Source organism: Penaeus vannamei, chromosome 9 (assembly GCF_042767895.1).
Source record: "Penaeus vannamei isolate JL-2024 chromosome 9, ASM4276789v1, whole genome shotgun sequence".
In the NCBI taxonomy this organism is placed as follows: domain Eukaryota; kingdom Metazoa; phylum Arthropoda; class Malacostraca; order Decapoda; family Penaeidae; genus Penaeus; species Penaeus vannamei.
In genome coordinates, this window is record NC_091557.1 from 35,600,411 (window position 1) to 35,618,767 (window position 18,357).

Sequence of the window (18,357 nt, forward strand, 5' to 3'; positions counted from 1 at the left end):
GGCATTGTAATGAACTGATATTTTCCATCATCTATAAGGCATCATTTACACTGAGACACAACAAATGCATACAGTGAACCCTCGCTTTTCGCGGGGGTTACGTTCCAAAATGAAGCCGTGGTAGGCGAAATCCGTGAAGTAGTAACCTTTATTTTTTTTACAATTATTATACAATGAAATACTCTACAATACTTTGAAACCAAAGAACAAAACCTTTTACAGGACCAAGCATTTGTTTAACAAATAAAAGTACTGTATAAACGTTTTTTACAAATAACAACTGTACTGTAAAATAATAATTTTAATCATCAATACGAACTGAATGCTTCATGGGTTTTAGAGAAAATTTGCAAACTTAAATTTGGCAAACTGTTTTACGTACATGTACATATTAAACCGTAACGTTATTGACAAACAAGCAGAGAAGAAGCGGAGAAACTGTTTAGCCAATCAGAATGCAGAACACAATGCACAATGCAAATCCGTGAAGCAGCGAGAACGCGAAAGGTGACCCGCGTTATAGCGAGGGTTCACTGTGTATAATATATATATATATATATATATATATATATATATATATATATATATATATATATATATACAAACGCACACATATGTATGTATATATATGTGTAAATATTACATACCAACACACACACTCAAATATACTTTGTGTGTATATAAGGACAATATATGTATATATACACTGTATGTTTATGTACAAATGCAGACAGATATATAGATATATATAGATATATATGTATTCATATATATAGACATAGAAATAGATATATATATATATATAAATAGATATATATATAGATATAAATATATATAGATATATAAACATACACATGTATATATACATTTATATTTGTATATATACGTATATATCTATCTGTATGTATGTCTATATCTGCATATATATAAGTATATATAGGGATTAAATATGCATATATACAAATATGTATACATATGTTTACACATATGTGTAAATACATACATGAATACATATATGTGTTTGTGTGTGTGTGTGCATATAAATGCACATATATACATTAGTATATGTATGGACACACAGATACACACATGTAGACATCCATAATATATACATATAATGCCTAATACGAACACACTCGCACGCGTACACGGAGACATACATATATGTGTGTCTGTTTATCTATGTATCATTTTTTTTTATTTATGTATATACATACATTCAATGTGATTCATTTCATTGAAAAATAATCATGAAAGCATAGGCCATAGTAATCGGGTCAATCCTATTTACGTTTACTACAAAACAAAACTATTCTATAAAAAAAAAAAAAAAAAAAAAAAAAAAAAAAATATATATATATATATATATATATATATATATATATATATATATATATATATATATATTTCATGTAACATTATCCACAATAACAAAAAGGAGTTAATTTACCGTACATTTTCTTATTTCAGCTAATGAAATATGCTTTCTCAAGCTGCCATCGTTTATATCAAGGGACACAAAGGCACAGGTCACAACAGTTGCAAATAGTGAATCATCTTTGCATTTGGTAAAGGTATTTTCCTCGAGAGTTTCGAAGAACCATCTGCTATGCAATCTCTGTGACAGCTGGTGATTTCTCTTTGCATTTGGTACTGTTGATTTTTCTTCAGTACTTTCGGAGAACCATCTGTTATGCAATCTATGACAGTCGATGCTTTTTTCGATAAGTTCGAGAGAAAGGAAGGCAAGTAAAGTCAGACAAGCATATAGACAAATATAATTTATTAAAAAAAAGTCTTATCCTTTTAAATATTATCCTAAATAACAAGTAGTTACTTAAACATACATTGTCTTTAAGATTATGTTACAATCACAGTTAATGATATATATGCTTTCTTATGCTGCCTGTGGAATCTTCGGAGCCGTGACAGTCAACACGCCATCGGAAGACATTGCGGAAGTCACGGCCTCCATGTCCACTTTGCCTGGGAAGTTGAAATGTCGACAGAAGCTTTTCATGGACTTGAAGTCGCCCTCTTCCTTTTCCACTCGACCTTCCACCACCACCTGATTATCTTCCACTCTGACCTTAACGTCTCCACTATTGAAGTCATGGACATCCAGTACAACCTGTATATAGAATCGAGTAGTATTTATTTTACTAGTTTTTTTGTCTTTCATTTTTATATTAATGAGTATCTAAATTGTTTGCGTGGCCTGTATTTTTTAAACCTAATCTTCAATCTGAAAAGTTTTTTAAACATATTTCTATTCATGTAAATAAATGTTTAAATTATTAGTTGGCGAACCACATGGATTTTAGATAGTTGAACTAACCTTATGATTGTGGTCGTCTTCGCTGAAGGCCATGACTTGGTTCTCCTGCTGCACTGGACGCATCACTAAGGCACTCTTGGCAACATCTTCATTCGAAATCTCGTGAAACTTCATGTTCTCAACTTAATTAAGATGATTGCTTTCTGTACAAGCCTGCGAAAAATGAATTAAATCTTTTTGTGTGTGTTTATAAATATATTCCATCATCTATATGGTCATTTTTATATAGAAATAAGAACACATACGCGCACTAACGCACACACACGCACACAAATACACACACACAAGCACGGATACACACACACATACCCTCATATATAGAGATATGCATATGTATATAGATATTGAATACAAATAAGCACATACATACGTACACACAAACACATAATGGGCCTTTTTGAGGAGAAACGCGAGCAAGCCATGGTTTGGTTTGGTTTGCCTCACCTTGCCGAATTCGTCAAAAACAGACCCAGCTTCCAGCTTGCTATCAATGTAAACAAACGCCCGCAATACGAGATATGAGTGACAGAATCATTCGCAGAAGGAAACAGAGTGGTCTCTGTTAGTAATGTTAGTGAAATTACCGACGAAGAAATCTTTTCATGTCGTGTTTTTGCATTAATGAAAAAGATAAACGAAATAAGAATTTTAAAATATCATCTACATATTGTGCCGCACAAAAGTTATGGAAAAAGAAAAGTAAATCGTCCACACACTTTAAAGCAAGACTAAAAGGTTATTATCTACTACTCATAACAAAGATGGGTCTTCCAAACTGCGAGTTTAGAATGGATATAACATGGGTAAATAAAAGCGCACTTCGAACATCCCAGGATAGGCATTATACAATTATAAATAACTAGTACTTTTCTTCTTGAGAATAATAAAACTATCAATATACTCCATTTAATACTTCTGGTAGATAAAATAAATTGCTAGTATATATTATCCTCTATTGGCGACAAAATACGTAAATTATCACGAGAATTTCATCGTTATCATTCATTTCTGTCGGCCATGTTGGCGGTTTCTTTATCATTATGACGTCCTGAAAGTGTAGCAGACTTCTTCTTGGAGGAAGTTAGAAAATGCTTGGTTTGGTTACGAAACCAGACCAAGATATCTGACCAAGAAGGAGGTTTCAAGACTGAGGATAATGTAAGCATACAAATATGGATGTGTACAAACGCGCGCGCGCACAAACACACACACATATATATGCATATACAAGATAGAAAGATGATTATAACATACCATACGTATATGTGTGTATATATTTCAAGTACTTCCTGCCTAGGTAACCATTTGTTATCCAAACAGTTTCGCGGAAAGGGAAGGCAAGTAAAGTCGTACACTTAAACAAATACTATTTATTTATAAAAGAGCAAAAGCATTATTCATTTTAACATTATCAAAAATATCAGTAAATATTTCCTGAAACACATTGTCTTTAAGATTAGATTACAGTTTCAGTTAATGAAATATGTTTTCTTATGCTGCCTGTGGAACCTTCGGAGCCGTGACAGTCAACACGCCATCGGAAGACATTGCGGAAGTCACGGCCTCCATGTCCACTTTGCCTGGGAAGTTGAAACGTCGACAGAAGCTTTTCATGGACTTGAAATCGCCCTCTTCCTTTTCCACTCGACCTTCCACCACCACCTGATTGTCTTCCACTCTGACTTTAACGTCTCCACTCTTGAAGTCATGAACGTCTAGTACAACCTGCATATAGAATCGAGTTTTTTTGTTTTTTTTAATATCTAAATACCTTTCCTAACCTTCAATTTCAACAGTTTTTTTTAACATCTTTTTATTCTTTTCATGTAAATAAATATTTAAATCAGTGTTTTTGGGATCCACATGGATTTTTGATTGTAGAACTTACCTTGTGACTCTGATCGTCTTCGCTGAAGGCCATGACTTGGTTCTCCTGCTGCAGATTGCGGTCTCTTACACGTCTGTAGCTACTCATCAGATCACTCACGGATTTGGCTTCTCCCCACGAATCCAGCATTTGGTCGATGGCTATCTCAAAGTGCTTGCGAATATCCTCGAAGAAGGAATCGTCGAAGAAAAGTCCCTTCTCAGCGATGGGGAGAAGTGAATCCTCTTTGCATTCGGGAGCTTCTAGTTTCTGTTCAGGAAGGGAGGTACTATTTTTGTTTTCCATGTTTCTCTATCGTTTATCGCTTCAATAAGGTAGAGTAAGACTCGTGGAAATGTACAGCTTGCTTTGTTCTCTCACCGAGTGTTGTTTCCGTTGTGTCTAGCGAGAGGCGGCTGTTGAGGCTTTTATGTGGCGCGAGTTGGGCGTGCGCCCACTTTCCACCTCCTTCTGGACGCGGGACTATGGCATCTTCATTCGAAATCTCGTGAAACATCTAGTTCTCAAATTATTGCCTATATAGTAATTATTCTTATAGATATTTTCCATGAATGGTCATTATTTATATAGAGACACAAGAACACATACTCGCACTAACACACACACGCACGCACGCACACGCACACATATATATACTTTCAAATATAAAAATATATACATATATACACATGCACCCATATAGAGATATGCATGTATATGTAGATCTTGAATACAAATAAGCACATATATACGCACACACAAACACATAAGGCGCACTTTTGACGAGAAACGCGAGCAAGCCATGGTTTGGTTTGGTTTGCTTCGCCTTGCCGAATTCGTCAAACACAGACCCAACTTCCAGCTTGCTATCAATGTAAACAAACGACCGCAATGCGAGATGGTGAGTGACAGAATTATTCGCAGAAGAGAACAGTGGATGCTGTTAGTAATGTTAGTGATATTACCGACGAAGAAATCATTTTTTGTCGTGGTTTTACATTTACAGAAGATAAACGAATTTCAAATTATCTTTTACATATTGGGTAGCACAAAAGTTATGTGAAAAGAAATAATCGTCCACGGACTTTATAGTAAATCTAAAAGGATAATATCTACCATTCATAACAAAGATAGGTCTTTTAACTGCGACTTTAGAATGGAAATAACATCGGTAAATAAAAACGCACTTTGTATTGTGGCTTTCCCAGGAAAGCAATAATACAGTTATAAATAGCTTGAACTTCTAGTAGATAAAACAACTTGCTTGTATATATCATCATCTATTGGCGACAAAATAAGTAAATCATTACGAGAATTTCATCGTTGTCATTCATTTCCGTTGGTCACGTTGTCGGTTTGTTTACTGTTGTGACGTCATGAAAGTGTAGCAGATATCTGACAAGAAGGATGTTTCGAGAATTTTTAAAATTCTTGAATTATCTTACGGTAAAAAATGCGCCTGAACACACACAAACATTCTTTGTGTGCATTGGTGTGAGGACAATATAAGTACAGATATGTATATGTACAAACGCGCGCACGGAAACACACATAAACACATATGTACATTTAGAGAGATAGAAAGATGATTATAACATACCATATGTATATGTGTGTATACATTTCAAGTACTTCCTACTTAGGTAACCATCTGTTAACAAAACGTTTTCGCAAAAAGGGAAGGCAAGAAAAGCCGTATATGTAAACAAATACAATTTATTCATAAGATAACAAAATCATTTATTTTAACATTATCAAAAATAACAATAAATAGCTCCTTAAACACATTGTCTTTAAGATTAGATTACAGTTCCAGTTAATGAAATATGTTTTCCTATGCTGCCTGTGGAATCTTCGGAGCCGTGACAGTCAACACGCCATCGGAAGACATTGCGGAAGTCACGGCCTCCATGTCCACTTTGCCTGGGAAGTTGAAACGTCGACAGAAGCTTTTCATGGACTTGAAGTCACCTTCTTCCTTTTCCACGCAACCTTCCACCACCACCTGATTATCTTCCACTCTGACCTTAACGTCTCCACTCTTGAAGTCATGAACATCTAGTACAACCTGTATATAAAATCGAGTATTTATTTTGTATAATTTTTCTTCCACTTTGATTTTAATGAATATCTAAATACTCTGTGTGACGTAGATTTTCAAACCTAGCCTTTGATTTCAAAAGTTTTTAAACAACCTTTTTCTATTTATGTCAATCAGTGTGTCTGCAATCCACATGGATTTTAGATTGTAAATCTAACCTTATGACTATGGTCGTCTTCGCTGAAGGCCATGACCTGGTTCTCCTGCTGCAAATTGCGGTCTCTTACACGTCTGTAGCTACTCATCAGATCACTAAAGGATTTGGCTTCTCCCCAAGAATCCAGCATTTGGTCGATGGCTGTCTCAAAGTGCTTCCGAATATCCTCGAAGAAGGAATCGTCGAAGAAAAGTCCCTTCTCAGCAATGGGGAGAAGCGAATCCTCTTTGCATTCGGGAGCTTCTGGTTTCTGGTCAGCAAGGGCGTTAGTATTTTTGTTCTCCATATTTCTCTATCGTTTATCACTTTAGTAAGATTGAGTACGTCTTGCGGTGATGTAGATAAAGCTACAGCTTGCTTTCTTTTCTCAAAGAGTGTTATTTCTGTTGTGTCTAGCGAGAGGCGGCTGCTGAGGCTTTTATGTGGCGCGAGTTGGGTGTGCGCCCATTTTCCACCTCCATCTGGACGCGGGATCATGGCATGCTTGGCAACATCTTGAGTCGAAATCTCGTGAAACTTCTAGTTCTCAAACTAAGATGAATTCATACGATCCAATCATGCGACAAATGCTTCATTACTGGGCATTGTAATGAACTGATATTTTCCATCATCTATAAGGCATCATTTACACTGAGACACAACAAATGCATACAGTGAACCCTCGCTTTTCGCGGGGGTTACGTTCCAAAAAGAACCCGTGATAGGCGAAATCCGTGAAGTAGTAACCTTTACTTTTTTACAATTATTATACAATGAAATACTCTACAATACTTTGAAACCAAAGAACAAAGCCTTTTACAGGCCCAAGCATTTGTTTAACAAATAAAATTACTGTATAAACGTTTTTTACAAATAACAACTGTACTGTAAAATAATAATTTTAATCATCAATACGAACTGAATGCTTCATGGGTTTTAGAGAAAATTTGCAAACTTAAATTTGGCAAACTGTTTTACGTACATGTACATATTAAACCGTAACGTTATTGACAAACAGGTAGAGAAGAAGCGGAGAAACTGTTTAGCCAATCAGAATGCAGAATCCGTGAAGCAGCGAGAACGCGAAAGGTGAACCGGGTTATAGCGAGGGTTCACTGTGTATAGTATATATATATATATATATATATATATATATATATATATATATATATATATATATATATATATATATATATATACACACAAACACGCACACATATCTATGTATATATATGTGTAAATATTACATACCAACACACACACTCAAATATACCTTGTGTGTATATAAGGACAATATATGTATATATACACTGTATGTTTATGTACAAATGCATACAGATATATAGATATATACATATGGATATATATGTATTCATATATATAGACATATAAATAGATATATATAGATATATAAATAGATATATATAAAGAGAGATATAAATATATATAGATATATGAATAGATATATATAGATATATAAACATACACACATGTATAAATACATTTATATTTATATGTATAGGTATATAACTATCTGTATGTATGTATGTCTATATCTGCATATATATAAGTATATATAGGGACTGAATATGCATATATACATATATATATATATATATATATATATATATATATATATATATATATATATATGTATATATATATATATATATATATATATATGTGTGTGTGTGTGTGTGTGTGTGTGTGTGTGTGTGTGTGTGTGTGTGTGTGTGTGTATACATCTGTTTATACATATATGTGTGTAAATGCATACATAAATACATATATGTGTTTGTGTGTGTGTGTGTGCATATATATGCACATATATACATTAGTATATGTATGGACACACAGATAAACATGCAGACATCCATAATATATACATATAATGCCTAATACGAACACACCCGCGCGCGTACACGGAGACATACATATATGTGTGTGTCTGTTTATCTATGTATCAACTTATTTATTTATGTATATATATATATATATATATATATATATATATATATATATATATATATATATATATATATATACATTCAATGTGATTCATTTCATTGAAAAAAATAATCATGAAAGCATAGGTCATAATAATCGGAAGTCAATCCTATTTACGTTTGGTACTCTAAAGTTTCGAAGAGCTATCTCTTATGAAAACTATCCTACAATTAGCAGTCGATTCTGTTCTAATAATATCGCGAAAAGGGAAAGCAAACAAAACTATTCTATTATAATATATATATATATATATATATATATATATATATATATATATATATATATATATATATATATATAAATTTCATGTTAATTTACCGTACATTTTCTTTTAGATTATTTCAGCTAATGAAATATGCTTTCTCAAGCTACCATCGTTTATATCAAGGGACACAAAGGCACAGGTCACAACAGTTGCAAATAGTGAATCTTCTTTGCATTTGATAAAGGTATTTTCCGCGAGAGTTTCGAAGAACCATCTGCTATGCAATCTATGACAGTCGATGCTTTTTCGATAAGTTCGCGAGAAAGGAAGGCAAGTAAAGTCAAACACGCATATAAACAAATATAATTTATTTTAAAAAAAGTCTTATCCTTTTTAATATTATCCTAAATAATAAGTAGTTAAAACATACATAGTCTTTAAGATTATATTACAATCACAGTTAATGATATATGTTATGCTGCCTGTGGAATCTTCGGAGCTGTGACAGTCAACACGCCATCGGAAGACATTGCGGAAGTCACGGCCTCCATGTCCACTTTGCCTGGGAAGTTGAAACGTCGACAGAAGCTTTTCATGGACTTGAAGTCGCCCTCTTCCTTTTCCACTCGACCTTCCACCACCACCTGATTATCTTCCACTCTGACCTTAACGTCTCCACTCTTGAAGTCATGAACATCTAGTACAACCTGTATATAGAATCGAGTATTTATTTTTATAGTTTTTTGTCTTTCATTTTTATATTAATGAATATTTAAATACTCTTTTAAACCTAATCTTAAATTTGAAAAGTTTTTAAAACAATTTTCTATTCATGTAAATGAATGTTTAAATTATTTGTTTGCGATCCACATGCATATTAGATTGTGGAACTAACCTTGTGATTCTGGTCGTCTTCGCTGAAGGCCATGACTTGGTTCTCCTGCTGCAAATTGCGGTCTCTTACACCTCTGTAGCTACTCATCAGATCACTCATGGATTTGGTTTCTCCCCAAGTGTCCAGGATTTCGTCGATGGCTGTCTCAAATTGCTTCCGAATATCGTCGAAGAAGGAATCGTGGAAGAAAAGTCCCTTCTCAGCAATGGGGAGAAGCGAATCCTCTTTGCATTCGGGAGCTTCTAGTTTCTGTTCAGCAAGGGAGGTAGTATTTTTGTTCTCCATATTCCTCTATCGTTTATCGATTAAATAAGGTAGAGTAAAACTCATGGAAATGTAGATAAAGCTACAGCTTGCTTTGTTCTCTCACCGAGTGTTGTTTCTATTGTGTCTAGCGAGAGGCGGCTGCTGAGGCTTTTATGTGTTGCGAGTTGGGTGTGCGCCCACTTTCCACCTCTTTCTGGACGCATCACTAAGGCACTTTTGGCATCATCTTCATTCGAAATCTAGTGAAACTTCATGTTCTCAATTTAATTAAGATGATTGCTTTCGGTACAAGCTTGTGAAAATGAATGAAATCTATTTTGTGTGTGTGTGCGTTTATAAGTATATTCCATCATCTATCTATATTGCCATTATTCATATAGACAAGAACACATACGTGCACTAACGCACACATACACACACCCACGCAAACACATACACACACACAAGCACAGACACACACACATACACTCATATATAGAGATATGCATTTATATGTAGATACTAAATACAAATAAGCACATACATACGCATTTTTGACGAGAAACGCGAGCAAACCATGGTTTGGTTTGGTTTGCTTCGCCTTGCCGAATTCGTCAAAAACAGACCCTGCATCCAGCTTGCTATCAATGTAAACAAACGACCGTAATACGAGATATGAGTGACAGAATCATTCGCAGAAGGAAACAGAGTAGTCTCTGTTAGTAATGTTCGTGAAATCACCGACGAAAAGTTATATATATAAAAAAAAAAACACATCCACACACTATAAAGCGTCTAAAAGGTTATCATCTACTCATAACAAAGATGGGTCTTCCAAACTGCGAGTTTAGAATGGATATAACATGGGTAAATAAAAGGGCACTTCGAACATCCCAGGATAGGCATAATACAGTTATAAACAGCTAGTACTTTTCTTCCCGAGAATAATAAAGCTATCAATATACTCCATTTAATACTTCTGGTAGATAAAATAAATTTCTAGTATATATTATCATCTATTGGCGACAAAATAAGTAAATTATCACGAGAATTTCGTCGTTATCATTAATTTCTGTGGGCCATGTTGGCGGTTTCTTTATCATTATGACGTCCTGAAAGTGTAGCAGACTTCTTCTTGGAGGAAGTTAGAAAATGCTTGGTTTGGTTACGAAACCAGACCAAGATATCTGACCAAGGACGTTTCAAGACTTTTCAAGAAATCTTGAATTGTCTTGCGGTCAAAAATGCGCCTCTACATACACAAACATACTTTGTGTGTATGTGTGAGGACAATGTAAGCATACAAATTTGGATGTGTACAAACATGCGCGCGCACAAACACATAAATATGCATATATAATGAGTCAGAAAGATAGAAAGATGATTATAACATACCATAAGTATATGTGTGTATATATTTCAATTCCTTCCTGCCTAGGTAAGCATTTGTTATCCAAACCGTTTCGCGGAAAGGGAAGGCAAGTAAAGTCATACATGTAAACAAATACAATTTATTTATAAAAGAGCAAAAGCATCATCCATTTCAACATTATCAAAAATAACACTAAATAATTCCTTAAAAATACATTGTCTTTGAGATTAGATGATAGTTTCAGTTAATGAAATAAGTCTTCTTATGCTGCCTGTGGAACCTTCGGAGCCGTGACAGTCAACACGCCATCGGAAGACATTGCGGAAGTCACGGCCTCCATGTCCACTTTGCCTGGGAAGTTGAAACGTCGACAGAAGCTTTTCATGGACTTGAAGTCGCCCTCTTCCTTTTCCACTCGACCTTCCACCACCACCTGATTATCTTCCACTCTGACCTTAACGTCTCCACTCTTGAAGTCATGAACATCCAGTACAACCTGTATAGAATCGAATAAGAATATTTATTTCTCTCTTTTTTTCCTTTCCTTTTTAATCTTCATGGTTATCTAAATACTCTATTTGCGTGACCTAGATCTTATATATGTATAATCTTTAATTTGAAAAAAAAAATCTATTCATGTAAATGAATATCTAATTCAATGTTTTTTTTTGTTTTTTTTTCTTTATCCACATAAAGTAGATTGTAAAACTAACCTTATGATTCTGGTCGTCTTCGCTGAAGGCCATGACCTGGTTCTCCTGCTGCAAATTGCGGTCTCTTACACGTCTGTAGCTACTCATCAGATCACTAAAGGATTTGTCTTCTCCCCACGAATCCAGCATTTGGTCGATGGCTGTCTCAAAGTGCTTCCGAATATTCTCGAAGAAGGAATCGTCGAAGAAAAGTCCCTTCTCAGCGATGGGGAGAAGTGAATCCTCTTTGCATTCGGGAGCTTCTGGTTTCTGTTCAGCAAGGGCGTTAGTATTTTTGTTCTCCATATTTCTCTATCGCTTATCACTTTAGTAAGATTGAGTACGTCTTGCGGTGATGTAGATAAAGCTAGAGCTTGCTTTTCCTCAAAGAGCGTTGTTTCGGTTGTGACTGGCAAAGGGCGGCTGCTGAGGCTTTTATGTGGCGCGAGTTGGGTGTGCGCCCACTTCCCACCTTCATTTGGACGCGGGATCATGGCACGCTTGGCAACATCTTCATTCGAAATCTCGTGAAACTTCTAGTTCGCACCTTAACTGAGATGAATGCTTTCGATATAACATTGCGAAAAATGCCTAAATACTAATTATTCATTCTTATAGATATTTTCCATTATTTATGTGATGATTATTTATATAGAGAACAAGAAGAACACATACGCGCACTAACACATACACACGCACCCACACACACACATATATACACATATATGTATGTATATACACACATAATGAGATATGCATATATATGTAAATATTGAATACAAATAAGCACATACATACACACACACAAATACATAAGGCTCATTTTTGACGAGAAACGCGAGCAAGCCATGGTTTGGTTTGGTTTGTTTCGCCTTGCCGAATTCGTCAAAGACAGACTCAACTTCCAGCTTGCTATCAATGTAAACAAACGACCGCAATACGAAATGGTGAGAGACAGAATCATTCGGAGAAGAGAACAGTAGACGCTGTAAGTAATTTAAGTGAAATTATCGGCGAAGAAATCTTTTCTTATCGTGGTTTTGCATTCACTGAAGAAGACAAACGAAATAAGGATTTCAAAATATTGCGTCGCACAAAATTTATATAAAAAATTGAAAAAAAAAATTAGTCCAGAGACTTTAGAGCAAATCTAAAAGGATAATATCTACCATTCATAACAAAGATGTGTTTTTCAACTGCGAATTTAGAATGGAAATAACATGCGTAAATAAAAATGCACTTTGAACATCCCAGGATAGCCATAATACAGTTATAAATAACTTGTACTCTTTTTTTTTCTTGAGAATAATAAAGCTCTCATTATACTCCATTTAATACTTCTGGTAGGTAAAGATATAACAACTTGCTAGTTTATAACATCATCTATTGGCAACAAAATAAGAAGATTATTACGAGAATTTCATCGTTGTCATCCATTTCTGTCGGCGGCGTTGTCGGTCTGTTTACTATTATGACGCCATCAAAGTGTAGCAGACTTCCTCTGGATTCAGTTTGAAAATGTTTTGTTTGGTTACGAAACCAGACCAAGATATCTGACCAAGAAGGATGTTTCAAGAATTTTCATGAAATCTGAAATTACATAATACTTTTTATTGGTGTGAGGACAACATCAATGTACAAATATGTACATGTACAAACGGAGACATAATTGTATATCAAGGGGCACGAAGGCACAGGTCACAACTAATACAAATAGTGGATCATCTTTGCATTTGGCAAAGGTTATCTCCTCGAGAGTTTCGAAGAACCATCTGTTATGCATCATCTATTGCGATAGCTCGGTAGACCATTATTAAGTTTTACTAGTAATTCGAAAAATAATGAAGTAGTGATTTCTCTTTGCATTTGGTACTGTTATTGTTCTTCAGTGCTTTCGGAGAACCATCTGTTATGCAATCTATGACAGTCGGTGTTTTTTTTTTGTTAAGTTCGCGAGAAAGGAAGGCAAGTAAAGTCAAACAAGCATATAAACAAATATAATTTATTTTTAAAAATGTCTCATTCCTTTTAACATTATCCTAAATAATAAGTTACTTAAACATACATTGTCTTAAAGATTATGTTACGATCAGAGTTAATGATATATGTTTTCTTATGCTGCCTGTGGAATCTTCGGAGCCGTGACAGTCAACACGCCATCGGAAGACATTGCGGAAGTCACGGCCTCCATGTCCACTTTGCCTGGGAAGTTGAAACGTCGACAGAAGCTTTTCATGGACTTGAAGTCGCCCTCTTCCTTTTCCACTCGACCTTCCACCACCACCTGATTGTCTTCCACTCTGACCTTGACGTCTCCACTCTTGAAGTCGTGAACATCCAGTATAACCTGTATATTGGAATGGAGTGAGTATTTATTTGTCCTTTTTTCATTTTAATTTTAATGAATATCTAAGTCCTGTTTGCGTGACATAGATTTTTTTTACGTAACCTTCAATTTGAAAAGTTTTTTTTTTTAATTCATGTAAATGAATATCTAAATCAGTGTTTTTTATGATCTACATGGATTTTAGATAGTAAAACTAACCTTATGATTCTGGTCGTCTTCGCTGAAGGCCATGACCTGGTTCTCCTGCTGCAAATTGCGGTCTCTTACACGTCTGTAACTACTCATCAGATCACTAAAGGATTTGTCCTCTCCCCACGAATCCAGCATTTGGTCGATGGCTGTCTCAAAGTGCTTCCGAATATCCTCGAAGAAGGAATCGTCGAAGAAAAGTCCCTTCTCAGCGATGGGGAGAAGTGAATCCTTTTCGCATTCGGGAGCTTCTAGTTTCTGTTCAGCAATGGAGGTAGTATTTATATTTTCCATATTTCTCTTTGGTTTATCGTTTCAATATGGTAGAGTAAGACTCGTGGAAATATAGATAAAGCTACAGCTTGCTTTGTTCTCTCACCGAGTGTTGTTTCCGTTGTGTGTAGCGAGAGGCGGCTGTTGAGGCTTTTTTGTGGCGCGAGTTGGGTGTGCGCCCACTTCCCACCTCCTTCTGGACGTGGGACTATGGCACGCTTGGCAACATCTTCATTCGAAATCTTGTGAAACTTCTAGTTCTCACCTTAACTGAGGTGACAAGAAGGATGTCTCAAGAATTTTTTAAAAATCTAGAATTATCTTGCGGTAAAAATGCGCCTCAACATACACAAAAATGCTTTGTGTGTATTGGTGTGAGGACAGTATAAGTGTACATATATGTATATGTACAAGCGGGCGCGCACGCAAACAGACATGCAAATATAGAGAGATAGAGAAATTATAACATATCGTATGTATATGTGTATATATATCAAACACTTCCTACTTAGGTAACCATCTGTTATCAAAACAGTTTCGCGAAAAGGTAAGGCAAGTAAAGTCATACACACATGTAAACAAATACAATTTATTTATAAACGAGCAAAAGCATTATTTATTTTATTATCAAAAATAACAATAAATAACTCTGTAAACACATTGTCTTTAAGATTAGATTACAGTTCCAGTTAATGAAATATGTTTTCCTATGCTGCCTGTGGAATCTTCGGAGCCGTGACAGTCAACACGCCATCGGAAGACATTGCGGAAGTCACGGCCTCCATGTCCACTTTGCCTGGGAAGTTGAAACGTCGACAGAAGCTTTTCATGGACTTGAAGTCGCCCTCTTCCTTTTCCACTCGACCTTCCATTACCACTTGATTGTCTTCCACTCTGACCTTAACGTCTCCACTCTTGAAGTCATGAACGTCTAGTACAACTTGTATATAGAATCGAGTTTTTTTTTTTTAATATCTAAATACTTTTCCTAACCTTCAATTTCAACAGTTTTTTAACATCTTTTTATTCTTCTTTTCATGTAAATAAATATTTAAATCAGTGTTTTTGGGATCCACATGGATTTTTGATTGTAGAACTTACCTTGTGACTCTGATCGTCTTCGCTGAAGGCCATGACTTGGTTCTCCTGCTGCAGATTGCGGTCTCTTACACGTCTGTAGCTACTCATCAGATCACTCACGGATTTGGCTTCTCCCCACGAATCCAGCATTTGGTCGATGGCTGTCTCAAAGTGCTTCCGAATATCCTCGAAGAAGGAATCGTGGAAGAAAAGTCCCTTCTCAGCGATAGGGAGAAGTGAATCCTCTTTGCATTCGGGAGCTTCTAGTTTCTGTTCAGCAAGGGAGCTAGTATTTTTGTTTTCCATGTTTCTCTATCGTTTATCGCTTCAATAAGGTAGAGTAAGACTCGTGGAAATGTAGATAAAGCTACAGCTTGCTTTGTTCTCTCACCGAGTGTTGTTTCCGTTGTGTCTAGCGAGAGGCGGCTGCTGAGGCTTTTATGTGGCGCGAGTTGGGTGTACGCCCACTTTCCACCTCCTTCTGGACGCGGGACTATGGCACGCTTGGCATCATCTTCATTCGAAATCTCGTGAAACTTCTAGTTCTCACCTTAACTAAGGTGAATGCTTTCGATACAGTGTAAGGTTATGTGAATGAGGAACCCAAAGGAAGCCAACCGTGAGGCGGAAGACTTCAGGCTTAGGGGCCAAGGAAAATGAGGGGGCCCCGTTCGTTTCTCGCAAAGGGGGTGATGGGACCAAGCTGAAGGCTAGGAACCAACACGACCTCACAAGCCAAATTATCCCCGGAGATGCAGGTCTACCAGGAGCGTGACCAATATGAAGACGGTACATAAAATACAATAAAAATGAATCCTAAAATGAACTGTTAAAAACAAACAATGTGTAGAAGGCACCAAAGTAAAACTGAAATTAAAACGTAAAGAACTGACAAGTGCCAGAAGGGCTTATGAAAATATGCCAGAAGGGCTTAAAAACAGTAAAAAGAACTGGCATCTAAGTTAAAATACGTAAAATGACAAACAAGGAGTAGAGGTAAGAGGAAGCATGAAAAGAGTAAATGAAAAGATCGTAAAATCAGAAAAGTAAAAAGCAAAAGCTGAAGTAAAAGTGCAGGTAAAATACGAGTAAAAGGGTAAAACGAATAAAAGAAACTAGTAAAAGAAACCAGTAAAAGTAAGTAAAACTCAGAGTAAGTAAAAAGTAGAAGTAACGGCACACATGGTTCAAAGTAAAAACTAGAGTAAAACAGTAAAATAACACGTCCAGCATAAATACACCTAGGCAAGTAAAAGGGGCAGTACAACCTTATTTCAACATCCACGGTGTAAAATCCAGACAGGTAAATCCAAGGGTCAAGTCAAACACAGTCAAAGTATCCACTTCGTTTATTGTTTAGAATCAAGGGGGTTACATTGCCTCACGTGGACGGAGTGGTAGCGGTAAAAATCATTAAAACAATAAATAGGAAATATTAAAATAAAAGAAAATATACACAAGATAAAACAAAAGGTAAAAGCAATAAAACATCCCAAGAAATAAATGAGAAAATAATAATTAGAATAAAAAATACGTAAAACCATCTGCTGCGATTCAGAAATAAAAATACTAAAATAAATGACTTGCTCTCGAAGTAAAAGAGAGATTAAAATGATCAGTAAGTAAAAATAAACCAATTAAAAAATAAAACTGAACTTAGGATAAAAGGAATAAAAAGTACGAGAAACAGATGAGGATGCCCCCTTATCTGCACATCACGTGAATCCTTGTGGGATATAGGTGGATAGCAAACGAATTCAGTGGAAGTTTTATTCAAAAGTGCATAAAAACAGTGTAAATCAACGTAAAATACATGTAAATAAAGCCAGCATAAAACATAAGTAAAATAAAAGCGTAGAAATCAGGCTGACTGGGGGAAGTGGTCCGCTGTGCTCGACTCGCCCTGTGGATTACGGAGGATGCTGGGTAGGATAGGGATAGGATGGAGGTAGGATAGGTTAGAGATAAAGATAAGAAGTAGAACAAGCAGAGGAAAAGAGTAAAAGAGGGAGAAACTAGCACAGAAGTAGAGTATAAAAAGCGAGGGGACAAGGAGAGGGTACGAATAAGGAGAGGGATATGAGGATAGAGGAAAAAAAGGGGGGAGGGGGAGGATAGATGATGGGTAAGGTCTGTAGGGGGGGGGGAGGAGGTTGAAAACCTCACAACAGCACTGCGAAAAATCCTAAATACTAATCATTCGTTTTTATAGATATCTTCCATCATCTATATGATCATTATTTACATAGAAAACAAGTACATATACGCGCACTAACACGTACACATGCACACACACACACATACAGTATATGCATTTACAAAATATGTATATATACACACATAACGAGATATGCATATATATGTTGATATTGAATACAAATAAGCATATATATGCGCACACAGAAATACATAAGGTACATTTTTAACGAGAGACGCGAACAAGCCATGGTTTGGTTTGGTTTGCTTCGCCTTGCCGAATTCGTCAAACACAGACCCAACTTCCAGCTTGCTATCAATGTAAACAAACGATCGCAATGCGAGATGGTGAGTGACAGAATTATTCGCAGAAGAGAACAGTGGATGCTGTTAGTAATGTTAGTGATATTACC

The 18,357-nt window shown here is 35.8% G+C and overlaps 5 protein-coding genes across 8 annotated transcripts; all 5 read right to left on the reverse strand.

Moving 5' to 3' along the window:
- Positions 1 to 1,488: 1,488 nt before the first annotated feature.
- On the reverse strand, positions 1,489 to 2,452 carry LOC113820703 (protein lethal(2)essential for life-like). The gene is made up of 2 exons (XM_070125023.1): positions 2,339 to 2,452; positions 1,489 to 2,131 (listed from the first exon to the last, which is right to left on the reverse strand). The coding sequence occupies exons 1-2, from the start codon at positions 2,450 to 2,452 to the stop codon at positions 1,898 to 1,900; spliced, it is 348 nt and encodes a 115-aa protein (XP_069981124.1). The 3' UTR covers positions 1,489 to 1,897.
- Positions 2,453 to 3,699: 1,247 nt separating this feature from the next.
- LOC138862617 (protein lethal(2)essential for life-like) lies at positions 3,700 to 4,595 on the reverse strand. Its single transcript, XM_070125083.1, has 2 exons — positions 4,227 to 4,595; positions 3,700 to 4,063 (listed from the first exon to the last, which is right to left on the reverse strand). The coding sequence occupies exons 1-2, from the start codon at positions 4,509 to 4,511 to the stop codon at positions 3,830 to 3,832; spliced, it is 519 nt and encodes a 172-aa protein (XP_069981184.1). The 5' UTR covers positions 4,512 to 4,595; the 3' UTR covers positions 3,700 to 3,829.
- A 1,373-nt stretch (positions 4,596 to 5,968) lies between these two features.
- LOC138862721 (alpha-crystallin A chain-like) lies at positions 5,969 to 6,874 on the reverse strand. Its single transcript, XM_070125647.1, has 2 exons — positions 6,465 to 6,874; positions 5,969 to 6,273 (listed from the first exon to the last, which is right to left on the reverse strand). Exons 1-2 carry the CDS (start codon positions 6,747 to 6,749, stop codon positions 6,040 to 6,042), a joined length of 519 nt encoding a protein of 172 aa, XP_069981748.1. The 5' UTR covers positions 6,750 to 6,874; the 3' UTR covers positions 5,969 to 6,039.
- Positions 6,875 to 9,045: 2,171 nt separating this feature from the next.
- LOC113820692 (protein lethal(2)essential for life-like) lies at positions 9,046 to 16,156 on the reverse strand. Of its 4 annotated transcripts, none has more exons than XM_070125651.1 (2): positions 11,881 to 12,281; positions 9,046 to 9,361 (listed from the first exon to the last, which is right to left on the reverse strand). In XM_070125651.1, exons 1-2 carry the CDS (start codon positions 12,163 to 12,165, stop codon positions 9,128 to 9,130), a joined length of 519 nt encoding a protein of 172 aa, XP_069981752.1. In that variant the 5' UTR covers positions 12,166 to 12,281; the 3' UTR covers positions 9,046 to 9,127. The 4 variants fall into 4 exon arrangements, with proteins under 4 accessions (XP_069981752.1, XP_069981750.1, XP_069981751.1 ...); XM_070125649.1 differs by lacking the exon at positions 11,881 to 12,281 and adding an exon at positions 9,550 to 9,922; XM_070125650.1 differs by lacking the exons at positions 9,046 to 9,361; positions 11,881 to 12,281 and adding exons at positions 11,393 to 11,663; positions 15,770 to 16,156.
- LOC113820676 (alpha-crystallin A chain-like) lies at positions 13,860 to 14,780 on the reverse strand. The gene is made up of 2 exons (XM_027373018.2): positions 14,405 to 14,780; positions 13,860 to 14,206 (listed from the first exon to the last, which is right to left on the reverse strand). The coding sequence occupies exons 1-2, from the start codon at positions 14,687 to 14,689 to the stop codon at positions 13,973 to 13,975; spliced, it is 519 nt and encodes a 172-aa protein (XP_027228819.2). The 5' UTR covers positions 14,690 to 14,780; the 3' UTR covers positions 13,860 to 13,972.
- Positions 16,157 to 18,357: the final 2,201 nt, after the last annotated feature.

Bases quoted from the DNA above. Each gene is read 5' to 3' on its own strand.
- LOC138862721 (XM_070125647.1), bottom strand. From the start codon at position 6,749: ATGGAGAACAAAAATACTAACGCCCTTGCTGACCAGAAACCAGAAGCT. The intron at 6,274-6,464 runs GTTAGATTTACA...TTTTATATACAG, and splicing joins AAGACGACCATAGTCATAAG to GTTGTACTAGATGTTCATGA.
- LOC138862617 (XM_070125083.1), bottom strand. From the start codon at position 4,511: ATGGAAAACAAAAATAGTACCTCCCTTCCTGAACAGAAACTAGAAGCT. The intron at 4,064-4,226 runs GTAAGTTCTACA...TTCTATATGCAG, and splicing joins AAGACGATCAGAGTCACAAG to GTTGTACTAGACGTTCATGA.
- LOC113820676 (XM_027373018.2), bottom strand. From the start codon at position 14,689: ATGGAAAATATAAATACTACCTCCATTGCTGAACAGAAACTAGAAGCT. The intron at 14,207-14,404 runs GTTAGTTTTACT...TCCAATATACAG, and splicing joins AAGACGACCAGAATCATAAG to GTTATACTGGATGTTCACGA.
- LOC113820703 (XM_070125023.1), bottom strand. From the start codon at position 2,452: ATGAAGTTTCACGAGATTTCGAATGAAGATGTTGCCAAGAGTGCCTTA. The intron at 2,132-2,338 runs GTTAGTTCAACT...TTCTATATACAG, and splicing joins AAGACGACCACAATCATAAG to GTTGTACTGGATGTCCATGA.
- LOC113820692 (XM_070125651.1), bottom strand. From the start codon at position 12,165: ATGGAGAACAAAAATACTAACGCCCTTGCTGAACAGAAACCAGAAGCT. The intron at 9,362-11,880 runs GTTAGTTTTACA...TTCTATATACAG, and splicing joins AAGACGACCAGAATCATAAG to GTTGTACTAGATGTTCATGA.